At 36.9% G+C, this 16,415-nt stretch overlaps 1 protein-coding gene across 2 annotated transcripts in view; it reads left to right on the forward strand.

The window, feature by feature from the left end:
- The window catches only part of LOC134824892 (uncharacterized), a 90,509-nt gene extending 84,906 nt beyond the window's left edge, over nucleotides 1-5,603 (forward strand). Inside the window, exons 20-22 of one of the 2 annotated variants that reach the window (XM_063836893.1) lie at nucleotides 4,094-4,189; nucleotides 4,376-4,493; nucleotides 4,716-5,603. In XM_063836893.1, the coding sequence (XP_063692963.1) occupies nucleotides 4,094-4,189; nucleotides 4,376-4,493; nucleotides 4,716-4,797 (296 nt within the window). In that variant the 3' untranslated portion in view covers nucleotides 4,798-5,603. The remainder of the gene's footprint in view (nucleotides 1-4,093; nucleotides 4,190-4,375; nucleotides 4,494-4,715) is intronic. The other variant, XM_063836894.1, reaches the window with a different exon arrangement.
- The last annotated feature ends 10,812 nt before the right edge of the window (nucleotides 5,604-16,415 follow it).

The following is a 16,415-nucleotide window of genomic DNA, read 5'->3' on the forward strand; positions in this document are numbered from 1 at the left end:
ACTGGGTTTTACTACCCCAGTTAATGTTTACTAAAAATAGATATTGAACAGCAATTTAAAATTGTAAATATACATATGAAAGTATGTATAAAGGCTGCACCAGCTGACTAAGAGTAATGAAACAGCGATCTCTGAACAAGATTCGCCTAAAACCAGATTAACCCCTTGAAAACTATACAGTTTTGTATAAGTGAAATAAAATGGTTAGATCCTTCGACAAAAACTAAGCACACAGAAGACAAATACTCATAGAGCTAAACTTTTTGATTTGCTCACAACACGAAAAATATTTAGAAACTCATTTTTGCCTCTCAAGGCTACAAATCTTCCCTTCACGAATGAAGAGTTTTTTGTCCTTCTCAATACCAGCTCTTCTTTTTAGCTCTAGGACAAGTTCTTTACGCTGAGCTCTCTCTTCTGCTGTACGATCTGGAGCTAGGAACACCCTCTTAAATCTCTCTGTTCCACACAGTTTACTCGACTTCTTCAGTATTTGTTGCACAATCGAAGAACTGGAAAAGGAAACTTTAACCGGTCTTGCAGCTGACGGTGATTTCTTGCCGATTCTACAAGCCTCAACTCGGGGTTTCTCTCCCAATGATTCCAATACTTCAGCGACTTTTGTATTGATCTCCTCATTGACCTCCTCGCATAGCCCAAAGACCATGATGTTCCTACCCAACTCCTCCTCCAAAGCAATTTGCTTGGCAACTGATTTAATGGATTCTGTAGAAATCGCAGCTGAGTTCTCGATACTACCGGATTTCACCACATCGCTAAAACTTTGTTTAACTGAACTGACTTCTTTCTGAACACCCTCAAAAAACTCAGTCTTGAGATGTTCGTTAAACTCTATTGCCTTAGAAAGTCCTTCTTTTGCAGATAATAGTTGCTCCTGTAGTTTTATAACTTGGTCCTGCAGCTGTATCATACTAGACTGATACTGACTAACGTGTACCCTCTGATTTATGATCATGTTATGCTGTCTCTCAATGAGCTGCATGGCTTGCAAAAACTTTGCCGCTAAATCCCCCTTGTTACCAATTTTGTTCACGCTCTCATGATTTAGTTCTTGAACACAATCGACTTTACACTGTTTCACGGTATCAAGTAGGAACTTTTGTCCATCGGTCTCTACTAAGTCAAATTTGAAACGTTCTGCTACTGTCGGCATATCGTTGATCAGTTATACACAGTGTATAGTATCCGTAAAACAAGCTGTAGCTGCGAGTATGAGATAGTTGTTGAGATGATAAGCGCTGCTGATAACAGAGGCACAAATTAGCAACGAAATAAAAGCGTGTATAACTCACCAGTGGTATTGGTAATATGGCACTTCAGCAATTATATTGTAGCCCCCGGTAAATCGGTAAATTATTGTCATTTGTCAAAACAATCAGGCCCCATTTACAAACAGCTGGCCAAATCTGCTACCATTTTAAGTGGGCACCAGACGCAATACATCCACAGGGTAAACTTAATGTTCATCATTAATTACAAATCTATCAAACTAACTTATAAACAGCCCAACCATAACATTAACGTAAAGATATATGACAATGTTCAACTATCCTACATCACTGGGAAGGTACACTAAATGAAAACATGGTGCGAATGTGAACCATTTTCTACTCACCAGTGGTATTGGTAATATGGCACTTCAGCAATTATATTGTAGCCCCCAGCCCCCCCCCCCCCCCCCCCCCCCATAACATAACGCTTTAGTGCATATTGCATATGCATTGTCGCAATCTTCCACTAGAGAAAACAACACGGTCTTTGGCACCTCAGATAATTCTTGGCAAGGGTGCCTCCAACACGTGTGTGAGACTATTAGGTCAGAGATCACCGTGGATGTGTCAGATTCTGATATTTGAAGTTGCAAGATTTGATCATTCTTATATTTAATATTTCCATTCTGACAATGCCTGTACTCGATATCTATTATCTATGCTACCCTCAGATTTTTTGGTTGCATACAAGGTTTTTTCCCGCTGTTATGGATTTTTCACATAATTATGGAATCTTTTCTGTCATTGATTGAATTAAAAGATTTCAATAAAATGTTTTAAAAACACTCATATTAATGCTTTTCATACAAAGTTACAACAAAGTCTTCATGTAATATATCCTGGGTTTGGACAGGATACTACCCGCTTAAAATATTTCCATCGCGTTACATAATATTAATACTCAATAAATGCAATAGATTTGTAGTGTTGTAATTAGTTTAAAACTAATTACTTTTAAAAAGTTATATCAACCTATAAAAAAACTCGACTATTCGGTAATCTTTCGATGGTCGCATAACACACGGTTAACGCACGTACTTAACGCGTGCCTTAACCGTACGTTATGTGACCATCGACAGTTTACCGAATTGCCAAAAATTCAGGTATTATAAAAGTCTCTTCTGTAAAAAGTTTATTCAATTTTCATAAGATGAAATTAAACAGGACTGTTAACATTTAACCCTCTGAGTTGATTCAACATTGCTTAGTACTTCAGAAGTGCGAGAACGTAACTTATGCGGTTTGGGTCGGAGGCCAATTGTCTGGAGCTCTCAATGATTTGAATTTGATCTGTTTCTGATTGATCGACATTGTTCCTTTTCATGCCGCATTATAAGACCAGATATCACCAGCAGTGCCACAACTATCACACATACTGAAATAAATATGAAGAAACAAATTGTATTGACACATTTTCCTAAGCTCATATGGTAGCCGATGTCGCAAATACTGCATTCTGATTCGGTGCCGTTTTTTACATATCCTTTCTTGCATGGGTTTTTAATGCATTCGATGCCGTTTTTTACGTATCCTTTCTCGCATGGGTTCTCTTGCTCCTCTAGTGATCTTGGCGTGTGTCCAGAAACACCTGAATAGATATAATCTGAATAATCGGCCTTTGTAGTTTGTACACATTTTCTAATTATCAATTTGTGAAATGAATTTTAAAAAGCTTGAATGATTGAATTGTTGATTTGGGGGATAATCTCAGTCTGTTGTAATTCCGGAAGCCAAAAGTGTGTTATCGTACCTGTTATTATGATATGTAGATTAGACATAATCGCTAACATTATCGTTAAACTTAATGCAGACGGCATAGCTGTGATTTTTTATTGCAATGATTTCATTTCATTCAACGATAAAAATAAATCAACAAAAGAACCAGCAATGCTGTGTCAACGTAATCGACGCTTCAATTAATATGGCAAAACGATAATGAACCATTCTACTAATATGTCTTAACGTTGTATTTATTCAAACACGTGCGAACGAAGAGAAATCATAGCATGACGAGGAAGAATGCAGGACAATGTATAATATCCTTTCAAAGGAGGTCGGTTTTATTTACTTTATCCAAGATATTCATCACGAGGTGCATGGCCGTCCAACACATGCTAACAATCAAACAATAGCCCTAGAGTCTAGACTTTACTTCGGGAGGTTCTAGATCGGAATAAACATTAAACAACAAAAGCCCCGTCGACTGTAACTTTAATGCGATTCTATTTTCTTGAACATCCAAAAGTTTAAGCTATAGACTGCAGCACATATCTGTACTACATCCTTTGTTTTCCAAACAATGAAACATTGTACTCCTATTCCTTTTTAAAATGATATATCAGCATGACAAAATATCACTTGAAGTTTCTGACTATGGCTCAGTATAAGGCGGGATGATTCCTCATTATAAAAACATTTCATTCATAATATGTAAAGGCATTTTATCTATTGCATGTTCACTAATCAGTATAATGCATCGGCTTTGTCACCTAGATGAATAGGATGGGTTGGAACCATCCATCCCCTTTACATATTATGTCAAATAAAGGAACCATGTGACAACATAATTATCTGCCCATTCAAACATAAATGTGTCATTACAACTTTGTCACGTGACGTCATAAGCCCTGATAACGTGACGTCATAAGCCCTGATCACTTGACTACATAAGCCTTGATCACGTGACGTCATAAGCCCTGATAACGTGACGTCATAAGCCCTGATCACTTGACTACATAAGCCTTGATCACGTGACTACATAAGCCCTGATCACGTGACATCACACTACTGTTTTTTTCCAGGATACGACTACGACGAAGCGATGTTGTTCATTTCCAAGTCTAGGAAGTGTGGGTACAAGTTCCCGGAGGAGGCTACCCTGGAGACTTGGCTAACTGGTTAGTCGTCTTATTGTTTATCAACTGGCTTGTTCTTCCGAACATTGTGTTAATGATTTAATTTATTTGAGAAGCAAGAAATGTAGGCAAGAAAATAAGTTTAAATTACATCGTCATAATGATATTCACATTATTTAGTATTCTGCAAATTCACATTATTTAGAATTCTTGACAATTGAAATCCAGGCGCATTGGACGGGAGCCTTAGTCCGGATTTCAAGCTGAAGGATCTAGAAGGCTCCAAATACCAGTACCAAGATATCTACTACAAGAACCAGTTTCGGGTGTTTGAACAGAGTGTCAGGTATGTGCGGTATTTTTAAAAATTATTTAACTAATTTTCACCGGATAAAACCTAATAAACTGTAAATAAAAGTGGTACACACTGATTTGGTACCCAGAAATGTTAACGCAAATTTCCAAACTTTGTGGTCTTGTGGACTGGGATTTTACTACTTACGTTTTTTAAATCACCAGTATTGGGAGCTAGGCACGTTTTCTTCTTGATAATTGATTTTATATCTAGATCGATGAGAAAACATGTGGACGAGATGAATCAGAATCTTGGCAGATATTCTAGCGAGTGGAAATCACATCAAGAACTTTAAGTGAAAGTGAAACCGAAAGTAAACTCGAAAATGATGCATGACAGTTGTATTTAACTTTTACAAATTTCGATAAACTTTATGTATAGATCATAATTATATTTAACAGATCATATTATTTAGTATTTAATATTTATCTCAAGTTTAGCTATTATTGTGGTTTCCATTGTTTGAAAAATTATTTATTCTATATTGAATTATTTTAATCTTTTAATGATATAGCTCTTTAATTTAATTTTAATTACTCTGAAAAGGATATAAGTTGAAATATGCTACATTATCCAGTTGTCAACAAAAATCGCAAAATACCTGTAAATTATATGAACGTATTTTTTTGATTTTTCTCCTGATCAGTGAATCTTCCGTAATCATTGGTTTACAACTGCAGTATTACCATTTCATTCTATTTAATTTATCGAACTACCGTACTTTAATATTTATAAACATTGCTGTTATAATCGTTGAATTTATTCGACAATATGTTGAATGTTTAAAACGAAGAATTTAAAGTGATATATTCAAGTGCAGTGGTAGGATTACAGAAATGTATAAGTGGTAAGATTTTTTTTTACTGATTAAGAGTCTATAGGTACATTATATAATTAACATTATTATTATTAACAGTGAATGGATTTTATATTGTAACTTTTTGCTTATTCGCACGCAAGATTTAGGCGTTTTCAGCTCTTATATAGCTTTATAGACATAAGTTAAGAAAAAAGTGTATTTAGACAGACATCAGTGATCAGTCGATCAATCCATTATAACATTATTTTAAAAACCAATGTATATAATTATTATATTTGAACAATTTATTTGATTTTGGGGTCGTTCACATATTACGTAATCAGCCGTGGGGGGAGGGGGTTTCCAAATTATTACGCTTGTTCTTTTATTCAAATTTCTGATTGTTTCTGAATAGACTCAGTGAAGACAGATTCTAATGGAAATAAATAGCTCAATAACCTATCGACATTTCTACGTCATACTCATATTCTGAAATAGTATTAATTCAATTATAACGATCAATATGTACATTAAACATTTGACGACGAAATTTATTTCAAACAAAATATATAACTGTAATTTATAGTTATCTACTGTAAAATAGTTTTTAACGAAATCAGAGCAAATATGAACAAAAACTGACAAAATTTATCAAATAGGGCTCATCTGAAAATTAAAGAATAGCGTGACGTGTACAGGAGATAAAAGATTAAAAGAGATAAAAGAAAGTAGACAATTGCACCGAGAACTATGGTGGGGAAACATACAGACCACTCAAGTGCAGGTTCGACGAGCATTACCGTAGTGCGGCAAATTCAACAGCAAAATCTTACGAAGATAAGCCACTAGCAAAGCACTTCAGGGAAAGTCACCCTCAGCACACAGGCCCCCCAAAGCTAAGACTTCAAATCGTCGATAGAGGAACATCACTCATCAACAGAAAGATTAAAGAAGCCCGATTTTTAGTTGAAAAGAAACCAACACTCAACGACAAAACAGAGTTGAGTGCTTGACAGCAGAGGGGTGAAATTTAAACGAAAATATTACTATTTAAACGTCACTCAACTAAAAACTGCGTTAGATTGTTCAACTCTGTTTTGTCGTTGAGTGTTCACTGTTCATGGTTTCTTTTCAACTAAAAATCGGGCTTCTTTAATCTTTCTGTTGATGAGTGATGTGACGATTTGAAGTCTTAGCTTTGGGGGCCTGTGTGCTGAGGGTGACTTTCCCTGAAGTGCTTTGCTAGTGGCTTATCTTCGTAAGATTTTGCTGTTGGATTTGCCGCACTACGGTAATGCTCGTCGAACCTGCACTTGAGTGGTCTGTATGTTTCCACACCATAGTTCTCGGTGCAATTGTCTACTTTCTTTTATCTCTTTTAATCTTTTATCTCCTGTACACGTCACGCTATTCGTTAATTTTCAGATGAGCCCTATTTGATAAATTGTGTCAGTTTTTGTTCATATTTGCTCTGATTTCGTTAAAAACTATTTTACAGTAGATAACTATTTTACAGTTATAACTGTAAAATAGTTATCTACTGTAAAATAACGAAATTTATTTCAAACAAAATATATAAATATATTTTGTTTGAAATAAATTTCGTCGTAAAATTTTTAATGTACATATTGATCATTATAATTGAATTAATACTATTTCAGAATATAAGTATAACGTAGAAATGTCGATACGTTATTCAGCTATTTATTTCCATTAGAATCTGTCTTCACTGAGTCTATTCAGAAACAATCAGAAATTTGAATAAAAGAACTATCAAAATGAGACTCAATAACACTACACGAATCCACCAGATTACGCTAGTGTAATTTTGACACAATAGCTATACAATTTAAAACTGATTACAGGCTAAAAATTGTCCAAAAGGTGATTACGTAATACGTGAACGAGGCCGCTTATCATATTATGTAATCTTAGTCTTACTCAAGTCCGAATTTAATCTTTTGAAACTCTTAAAATGCTGATAAATAATCGTTTTAATTGTCACATTGCACATGTTAGGGAATAATGCATAGTTAGGGAATAATGCAAAATGTCTGGGAAAAAATTTGCAACAAGCTGATTTTTACAGGAATGTGTTGTCCATAGTGGCAGGAACCACCCCAAAGAGTTTCCAATCTGGATCTGTTGAGCAAAAAAAGTTACAGCCAATTTTCTTCAGGCGTGTATGTCAGCCTGAGGACCGCACTTGAAAAACTCGTAACTATCGTAATAAAGACCCCCAGGAGCACCATAGGGGGTGCAAAATGACCGCAATAGTGACATTATGTGGGGCGAATCTCAATCAGTGTTTTAGGGTCGTCAGATCTTTACTTATTGAGATAATTTCATTTTTATAGGCTAACCTCTCAAAAATTTACTAAAATTTTGAAATTTTACTTAAATTTGGAAATTTAGCAAAATTGTTGTACAATTAAAACATTGTCTAGTTATCAGTATTCAAATTCTAAAATTTACTTTCAATTGTCAATTGATCCTTATATTAGTATAGTAAATAATATACATATCACATCAAATTCTGTAAAAAAAGGTCCTGAATTATTAGCAACTATTAGGTCACTTCTGGCTATCCCATTTCCTCACAGTTGTTTGATTCTCCTGAATCGTCCTGTCTTTCGGGTGCATTAGTGCAACTTAATCCATGACATTGGCCATATATGCAGGTAGACATTTAAAGCCATACTTCCGGCAGGAACACCTTAAGTACTTATAAGGGTTCTCAACCTCCACCGAGCAATTGCAGCAAATGAGGTTGAGCATCCCTGTCGCAGTTTTAGTCGGGATTGGCCGGTAGTATCCTTCAGAACTCATCTCCCATCCATAATGTAGTGGATTTAGACTTGCAGTGTCGAGTGTCACCCAGTTATGGTACTGAAGATATGATCTTAATATATGCTCAGTTGCAGAGGATGTAGACGGTGGTAGCCTTGATGGGTTGAGTTTTTTCTTTGCTATCATTCTACTGTAGCTGAGAAATCTGAGAGTTTCAAGTGCCTTGGTTTTATCTCCATATATATGTTGAAACAAGGAGAGGCCAGCTTCAATTACTTCATTTGTTGAAACTCTCACAGAGAGTAATGATGCTAAATGACCCTCCTCATGAAAAGAAACTGCCTTTTTCAATATCTTCACCTTACCAAAGCCATGTATACTGCTGACCGTGTCACATCCTGAGAAACTGTGATCAAACAGTAATATGCGTTTTATGTTGGCATCAAGAGCATTTACTATTTTACTGATCGAGTGTGAGCCGTTTCTGGTCGTCATTACAATTTCATTGTGATTCTCAGTAAAATGATGAATAAGGAGGCAAAGTATATCAGTATCCTCTGCTTTTACCTCAACATCTTCGTAGAGGGACAAGTTTAAAGCTTTACTAGCTACCATGGTATCAGCATCATCAGTAGCTACATGTGCTTCAATGTTCTGTAAAAACGTTCGACAGAAGCTTTATAAGCTCATGCTTGTTCTTTGAGCTTTTGAGTTGCTGAACAGTTCTTTCATCGGAACTGTGCACACAGTAGTACTTTTAAATTTTAATAGCTATATCAGAGCAGTATGCCTTGATTCTTTGCTGATGCTCATGATCTTTTGTTGATCGGGCATAGCCATCAAACACAACAATCACTTTCCGCTGTTCGGATTTCGGAACTAGCTTAAGGTATTCAATATTCATTAGCTATGTCGCCGTATGTTTCAAAGCCTGTGAACGAGGTAACTTGATAGAGTAGCCATCCATCATCAATTATTAATGGGGAGGATGGGTTGCTAAATGTCACAGTACAATCAACAACATTCTTGAGATATTGCCCAAGGGCTGCCTTGTTTGCCTTTCTCATCATCTGCTCATTGTTAAAAAGACTCATCGGCATTGCTGTGAGCTCATATTGCAAGCTTTCCTCCAGTGTAGACTCTCGTTCAGATGCGAAGACAAGCCGATTAAAAATTGCCAATGAGTCTATAACAATGTCTTTTTCGTTCACCCTCACTGTCCTCTTTAGAAGGGTCAAGTTTCCGACTTTGCCTTTAACTTGAAACTTATCGATAAAGCTTTTGCCATCGAGCTCTTTCTGGAGGGCAGTACCAACTGAAATGCAATCTTCTGGGTTGACATTATCCTTCTCTTTCTGTGATATGAGACCCGTTGAGTACGATAGCATTTTAGTCTTGTCTTCAGATTCGTCGAAATCAGCTGTATCTTTAAACCAACACAACAGCTTGGTAAACACTGCAATATTTTTCTGTACAGAAGATTTGCTAAGATCTGAGTGATTAGCACTAGAGGCTTTTGTTGTTGTTCTTTTATTGGATAAGTCTGCAATAGCTTCATCGACACTCTCGTTTATCAACGCCATTTGATTGAGGGTTGCAGTCCATAACTTATGGGCAGATTCATGAGTTCGCATTCTCCTTCCAGACAAACCCCCTGATGACTTTGCAGCCTTCATTAGTCGCTGTTCGATCGACAGGTCTGTCCACACACCAGATCACTCGTGTTCATTATATCGAACTGTGTGCAGACCTACGACCTTGAACGTTTTGACTAGTGCCCCATACTGGATCTCAAGTACGGTAATCTGCTCAAGATACAGCCGTAGAGCTTTGGAGTACTGACCTCGACCTGCTGCTGCAAAGATAGGCAACATCTTAGCCACAATTGCAAGATGTAGATCGAAGTCATGTAACCGTTCTGCTCTTATGAAATCTTTTATTGAGCAAATGAAACCATGATAAGTTGTCCAAAGAGCAGCTGTGCGGCTGTTCGACGATAACATCTCGAACTTCAGTTTCTCTTCATGAGGAGGGTCATTTAGCATCATTACTCTCTGTGAGAGTTTCAACAAATGAAGTAATTGAAGCTGGCCTCTCCTTGTTTCAACATATCTATGGAGATAAAACCAAGGCACTTGAAACTCTCAGATTTCTCAGCTACAGTAGAATGATAGCAAAGAAAAAACTCAACCCATCAAGGCTACCACCGTCTACATCCTCTGCAACTGAGCATATATTAAGATCATATCTTCAGTACCATAACTGGGTGACACTCGACACTGCAAGTCTAAATCCACTACATTATGGATGGGAGATGAGTTCTGAAGGATACTACCGGCCAATCCCGACTAAAGCTGCGATTGCCCCGGCAGGGATGCTCAACCTCATTTGCTGCAATTGCTCGGTGGAGGTTGAGAACCCTTGTAAGTACTTAAGGTGTTCCTGCCGGAAGTATGGCTTTAAATGTCTACCTGCATGTGGCCAATGTCATGGATTAAGTTGCACTAATGCACCCGAAAGACAGGACGATTCAGGACCTTTTTTTACAGAATTTGATGTGATATGTATATTATTTACTATACTAATATAAGGATCAATTGACAATTGAAAGTAAATTTTAGAATTTGAATACTGATAACTAGACAATGTTTTAATTGTACAACAATTTTGCTAAATTTCCAAATTTAAGTAAAATTTCAAAATTTTAGTAAATTTTTGAGAGGTTAGCCTATGAAAATGAAATTATCTCAATAAGTAAAGATCTGACGACCCTAAAACACTGATTGAGATTCGCCCCACATAATGTCACTATTGCGGTCATTTTGCACCCCCTATGGTGCTCCTGGGGGTCTTTATTACGACAGTTACGAGTTTTTCAAGTGCGGTCCTCAGGCTGACATACACGCCTGAAGAAAATTGGCTGTAACTTTTTTTGCTCAACAGATCCAGATTGGAAACTCTTTGGGGTGGTTCCTGCCACTATGGACAACACATTCCTGTAAAAATCAGCTTGTTGCAAATTTTTTCCCAGATGGTCCTGTATTAATGTTAATTGTCCCTAACTGATTAAACTTGTATGCATTTGAAACTAAGTATCGATCTTTGTTAAGCGATTGCATTGTCGGTCAGAAATGTACATTTTGAATTTTAAATTAAAGCACGGTTACCACACAATGGCTACTTAAGGCACGGTTAAGGAACGGACACTTAACGCACGTGTAAAATCCGGATTGGAGTATTGTTTATGAGTCGCCTGGTTGTAATGTATTCTGTGTAAAATTATATTTATCCCGTTTACTGCGACAAGTAAAAATCCTCTTATTAGGGAAAAGGAGTTTACTAATAAGACCATTTTTACTTGTCGCAGTAACCTGAACCGGGATAAATATAATTTTACACAGAATACACTTAACGCACGGTTACACTTACAGTTACGGTATAGTACGGTTATTAGTATTACGCACAATTAATGGACAGTGGGCACTTAACGCACGGAATTACGCCTAAGGCACGGTAAACGCACGTCACACAATGGTTACTTAAGGAACGAACATTTAACGCACGGTTAACGCACAATGGTTACTTAATTGGCGCTGTTAAGGAACGGACGCCTAATGCACGGTTTCTGCACTTACGGAAAGGTTATTAAGCTGAAAGCTCTTCTAAAACATTCGAAATGATCAACAGTCGGTTCTTCTACTCCACAATATTGATTATTATGTATAACTATTAACTATAGAACTATAAGCATGTGATCTCGAGAGAATTGGGGCGATACTATTATTTTTATTTATTTCTGGGGTTCTTTTTGTCATTTAGCTGCATTACAATTACATTGTTTAATGCAAAATTTGCTTTGCTAACTGGTCTTCCATGAAAGCCTAGCAATACTTTATGATTATACTAGAAAACCCGTGGTCATAGGGAGGAAGCTAATAGCATTTCTGTTAGTAATTTTAAATCGCGTCAAAAAATATCCTACACAACCGAAGATACAGCCGATTAAAATGTTGCTCGCACTAAACACAACGTAATATCAACAAAATTACCGATAAAAACGCCGTTTTAACAATCTTTGCACGTGCACGTGCGTGTAACAACCCTCGTTACCATGGTTACTTGGTAACCTTTTGCTTTTTACTTAATTTGCACGTGGGCGGTCGTACAAAGATTGTACAAAGGGAATTCTCTGAATTATAATATAGTGGGAAAGTCAATACCGATTAATTTTCAGCCTCAATTATGATACGTTTTTTTAAACGGTTCATTGATTTTGTGGTCACTTAAAATGCAATGCACATCGCACCGCAGGCACCTTGAGTTTGACCTAGTCTTAAAATGTCCTCCTTTGCTCGAATAAGGTATAATATATCAATTTGAATAACTGTTCAGGTTCTCAAAATGATACCGAGAATGAAATCGGTCGCTCATTTTCCCTTACTAATATACATTTACGGCTTACGAATTGTAATACGTTTTGGATTATTACATCTGCATGCAACCACACTTTGTGACATCTATTTGGGTTGCTAAGGGCCAATACCTGCAGTACTTTGGGATACCTATAAAATTAAAAGGGACTAGGGGTGGTAACTAACTGGTAGTTAGTGTCCAATTAGCTGAGGTTTATCGAATCGTTATTGCCGAGTACAGCTGCCTCCGGGTAGTTTTCATTAATCTATTATAATTGTAAATGAATGGGAAAAGCGAGCGACCGATTCGCGCGATTTCATTCTCGGTATCATTTTGCATTTGAGAACAGTTATTATTATTTCCTTTTGTTTAAGTGTTTAGGAAAGAGAGACATGATGTGGCACTTTAACCAATTATGGGTTTTGGTAAAATATCATTCTTTTTGGTTAATGTCAGGGTCCTTAAAAAAGTCGAAATTTAAAACTGAAACTTCATTAATATAATAAATAAGAGAAAAAGGAGAAAATTTGACCTTATAAACCGTTTCCTTGTGTTTGAGTTATCATATTTGTCGATCTGCATAAAATATTTATATTTTCAAAACTTATCCAAACTTCAATTAAATAATGAGTGGTATTCAATTTATATAAGATCACAATTATTCTAACACTCGTAGTGTAACTTTACTTGGGGACTTCAGGCTATCATGTTCATATTCATAAACATAGAATAGAGATTCGGCGGAATGACAGGCTGAGCGCGGCCCAGTAAAGTGTAATTATACATTTAAACAAACTATACTTGACACTTCGACTAATAACTTAATAACTTACTTACTAAAGGTGTCAAAACTGCATGTTCCTCAGTCTGTTAGATGGTTCCTATCCTAATGACGTTATTAATACTATGGTTATCGGCCACTTCGTTTGCAGGTTAGGGACCGATTTTATAATACTTGGTTACTGGTAAGTTGTTTTAGATATGCAGTGCAAATATTTGTGATTTTTCATGAGTAGTAGAATTGAATTTAACTAGCTTTTTACTCACGCAGTAATTTTATTGCAATGTCATGGTTTGTCTTCTATTGTTAGGGGGTGCACCATAAAAATAAACTTGCTCGGATTTTAAAATTTTTTGTACCATTGTTTTCTAGAGACTGTGAGAATTTTCACGATACTAAATTTGTCATACCTTTTTTGGAAAGATCAGTGAGTTTCGCCTAGGTGCCATATTTGATGGTGCGCGGCTTTTGGAGCAAAATTAGCTGTAAAACTCGCGTAATTTGACCAAATTTGACCAAATTCGTTGATTTTTGTCGTATTATTTGGATATATCTTCAGTTCCTTGAATGAGATCATTCTGAAAATTGGCGACGACCTTCCAATAGGGCTTTCACAACTGTCCGAAAAATTTGGTGGATATCGGAGTTGATATAGTGATCAAAATGGAGCAAAATACGCTGCTTTTAGCTGTAACATAATGTCTGATGGTTGGATATGCTTTAAACTTTTCGGACACTTTCCTTGTAAGTCTATGAGTAAGCTTACCAATTTTTGGTGCAATCGGAGGTCGGGAAGGATACTTAATATCTATTTGTTTGAAGAAAATTGTGCTGGCCGAAATTATCGCTAAAAAACCATCCTACAGTCGGCACGCGCGGCTCACTGTCGATGGCGCACTACCTACAGTATTGTGGCCCTTATATTTTTACGATAGATTGAAAAAATCACGTGACAGTCGAGTGTAGAACTAGAGTGATTAATCATCATCCATACATTTATGCTTTTAGCATGACTCTTCCGGCCACTATAGCCATAGGCGCACGTCGCTTTTGATCTTCGTTAAAGCTTTATTTAGACTATTATAATTAATTTAAGGGTCAGTTAAAATGATCCAAAATTAACTCATAATGCTTCACAACTTTATTATTCAGGTGACGCAGATTGGAAAGTGGTGCCAAGAGATGTCGAAACAGCCGCCAATCTCCAAAAAAACAAGCTTCAGATAAAAACAAGTTTTGCCGGGGGAAGCACAAAACAGATATACATATTTCTGGGGCATAAAAGTCCTGGAGGAGTTTCATATATAGGCCTGCTTGGTATTTTGTTTCAGATCCCGATAAGTTACCATATGACTAATTGCAACAAAATGTACACTCCTTTCAATTTCTCTCGCGTAGCAGTAGCACCACCAAGTGAAGCAACTACCAATGTTTGGGGTATTGGCAAGACAGAAACAGGACTGGAAATAGAGTGTAACGGGGTCACAGTTCTACATTACAACACCTCTTCCTGTGAGGACAGTGAAATGTGGGGACGGGAAATAAATATGATCAAATTTAGTAAATTTGACTCAGCGTCGGAGCAGTACAGGCTTATATCTGTCCACCCCTCATACCTTACAAGTCGGAGTCCACGCTTCGTATCACCCTTCATATCAGAAGGTAAATTAAAATCATATATGTTTTTTAAATTAATTATTTATTACTACTCACTGTATTACCTTACGAGACATATTATATTTAAAAGGTAGTTACTAAATGCGGTGGTACTGGTTTTCCGAAAAAAAAACAACATATTTTCGGACTACCAAAATTTTATCATACGTTCTATGACCCGCTTGTATCGTAGAAACTCTACTAGCACTAGTACTATAGTGAAGCGACAGTGGGGGTCACCACGTGATACAACCAAAATTTAGGTCACCGCATAATTTTTTTCCCAAATTTTTTCACACAGTTTCTTTAATTATTAATATTATGACTTTGTCGATTTACTATCATTATTATAGTAAGCTATCAATTTGATTCACGATGTCAATCCTTCGCATCTCGCCGATCTGCATAAAATTATTGGAGAAGCATTATTGGATGCGCGCGCGACCCAGTAGTGTATTGCACTACAACTACAAGTACAAGCTATCATGTATCAATATGTTTCTGGTTTCATTTAACAAATGAACACTAATAGTAATATTACACCGGGGACTTCCATATTTTCGTCCGCCTCCCAAATCATTTAGTTCATTGGAATTTCGTACTTTTTTGATATGTCTTGTAAGGTATATTTATTTAAAATATTTATGAACGTTTAAAATCGTTAAAATTGATCATTATTTAAAAAATAATGAAATACGGGCTTTACATTTAATATATCTGTAATCATGTAATGTAATAACTTTATAAGGTTCTTATTCTTCTTATTCATGGCCTGGTCGGCGCGGCGTCGACTGTAAGCCTGCGAGCGTGCTAAATCACTCTGCAGTCGATCTTCGAGATTGTTCTAATAGGGCCCCTGATGGTTCATGCAACCAACTTCAATCGATGTATTTCGGACGCTGATTCCGAATCACCCCCGGCCCCATGACATAGGGTTAAAATGCTCTCCTGACGAGATATTGGCGAAAAACTGTATCGATCACGTGATATGACCGTAACTAAGGAAGTTAGTATACTTTCTCGTTATAGGGTTATGGTTACAGCATATGTTTTTGTTAAGGATTGGGTTAGGGTTAGGGTTGGGATCAGATTAAAGGGTTAGGGTTTCGAAAAGTCGTTCAGAACCAGCTAGAGAATGGGTTAAAAAAGTCACGTGACAGTCGAGTGTAGAGTGATTAATCATCATCCGTAAGCCTGCCCGAACAGCGTCTTTCACAACAGCGGCTTTCACAACGCGTCCCTACGTCTCCAACTCCTGCTACTGGGTCTGGAGAGAGAGAGACTCCCAGATGCATGGTATATACCATATTCATATTAATCATAGATATCGGCAACAGACTCCTGGAGTCTTGAAGCTGTGTTACCACCACCCCTGGTGCAACCCCATCGGTTTAGGATGGAGAGACAGGGACTTCCATGAGTGGTCGTTGCCTTATATTTGCAACTCGTGTGAATTTACCTGGGGACTTCAGGC

Source organism: Bolinopsis microptera, chromosome 13, assembly GCF_026151205.1.
Source record: "Bolinopsis microptera isolate Bmic1 chromosome 13, MBARI_Bmic_1.0, whole genome shotgun sequence".
Taxonomy (NCBI): domain Eukaryota; kingdom Metazoa; phylum Ctenophora; class Tentaculata; order Lobata; family Bolinopsidae; genus Bolinopsis; species Bolinopsis microptera.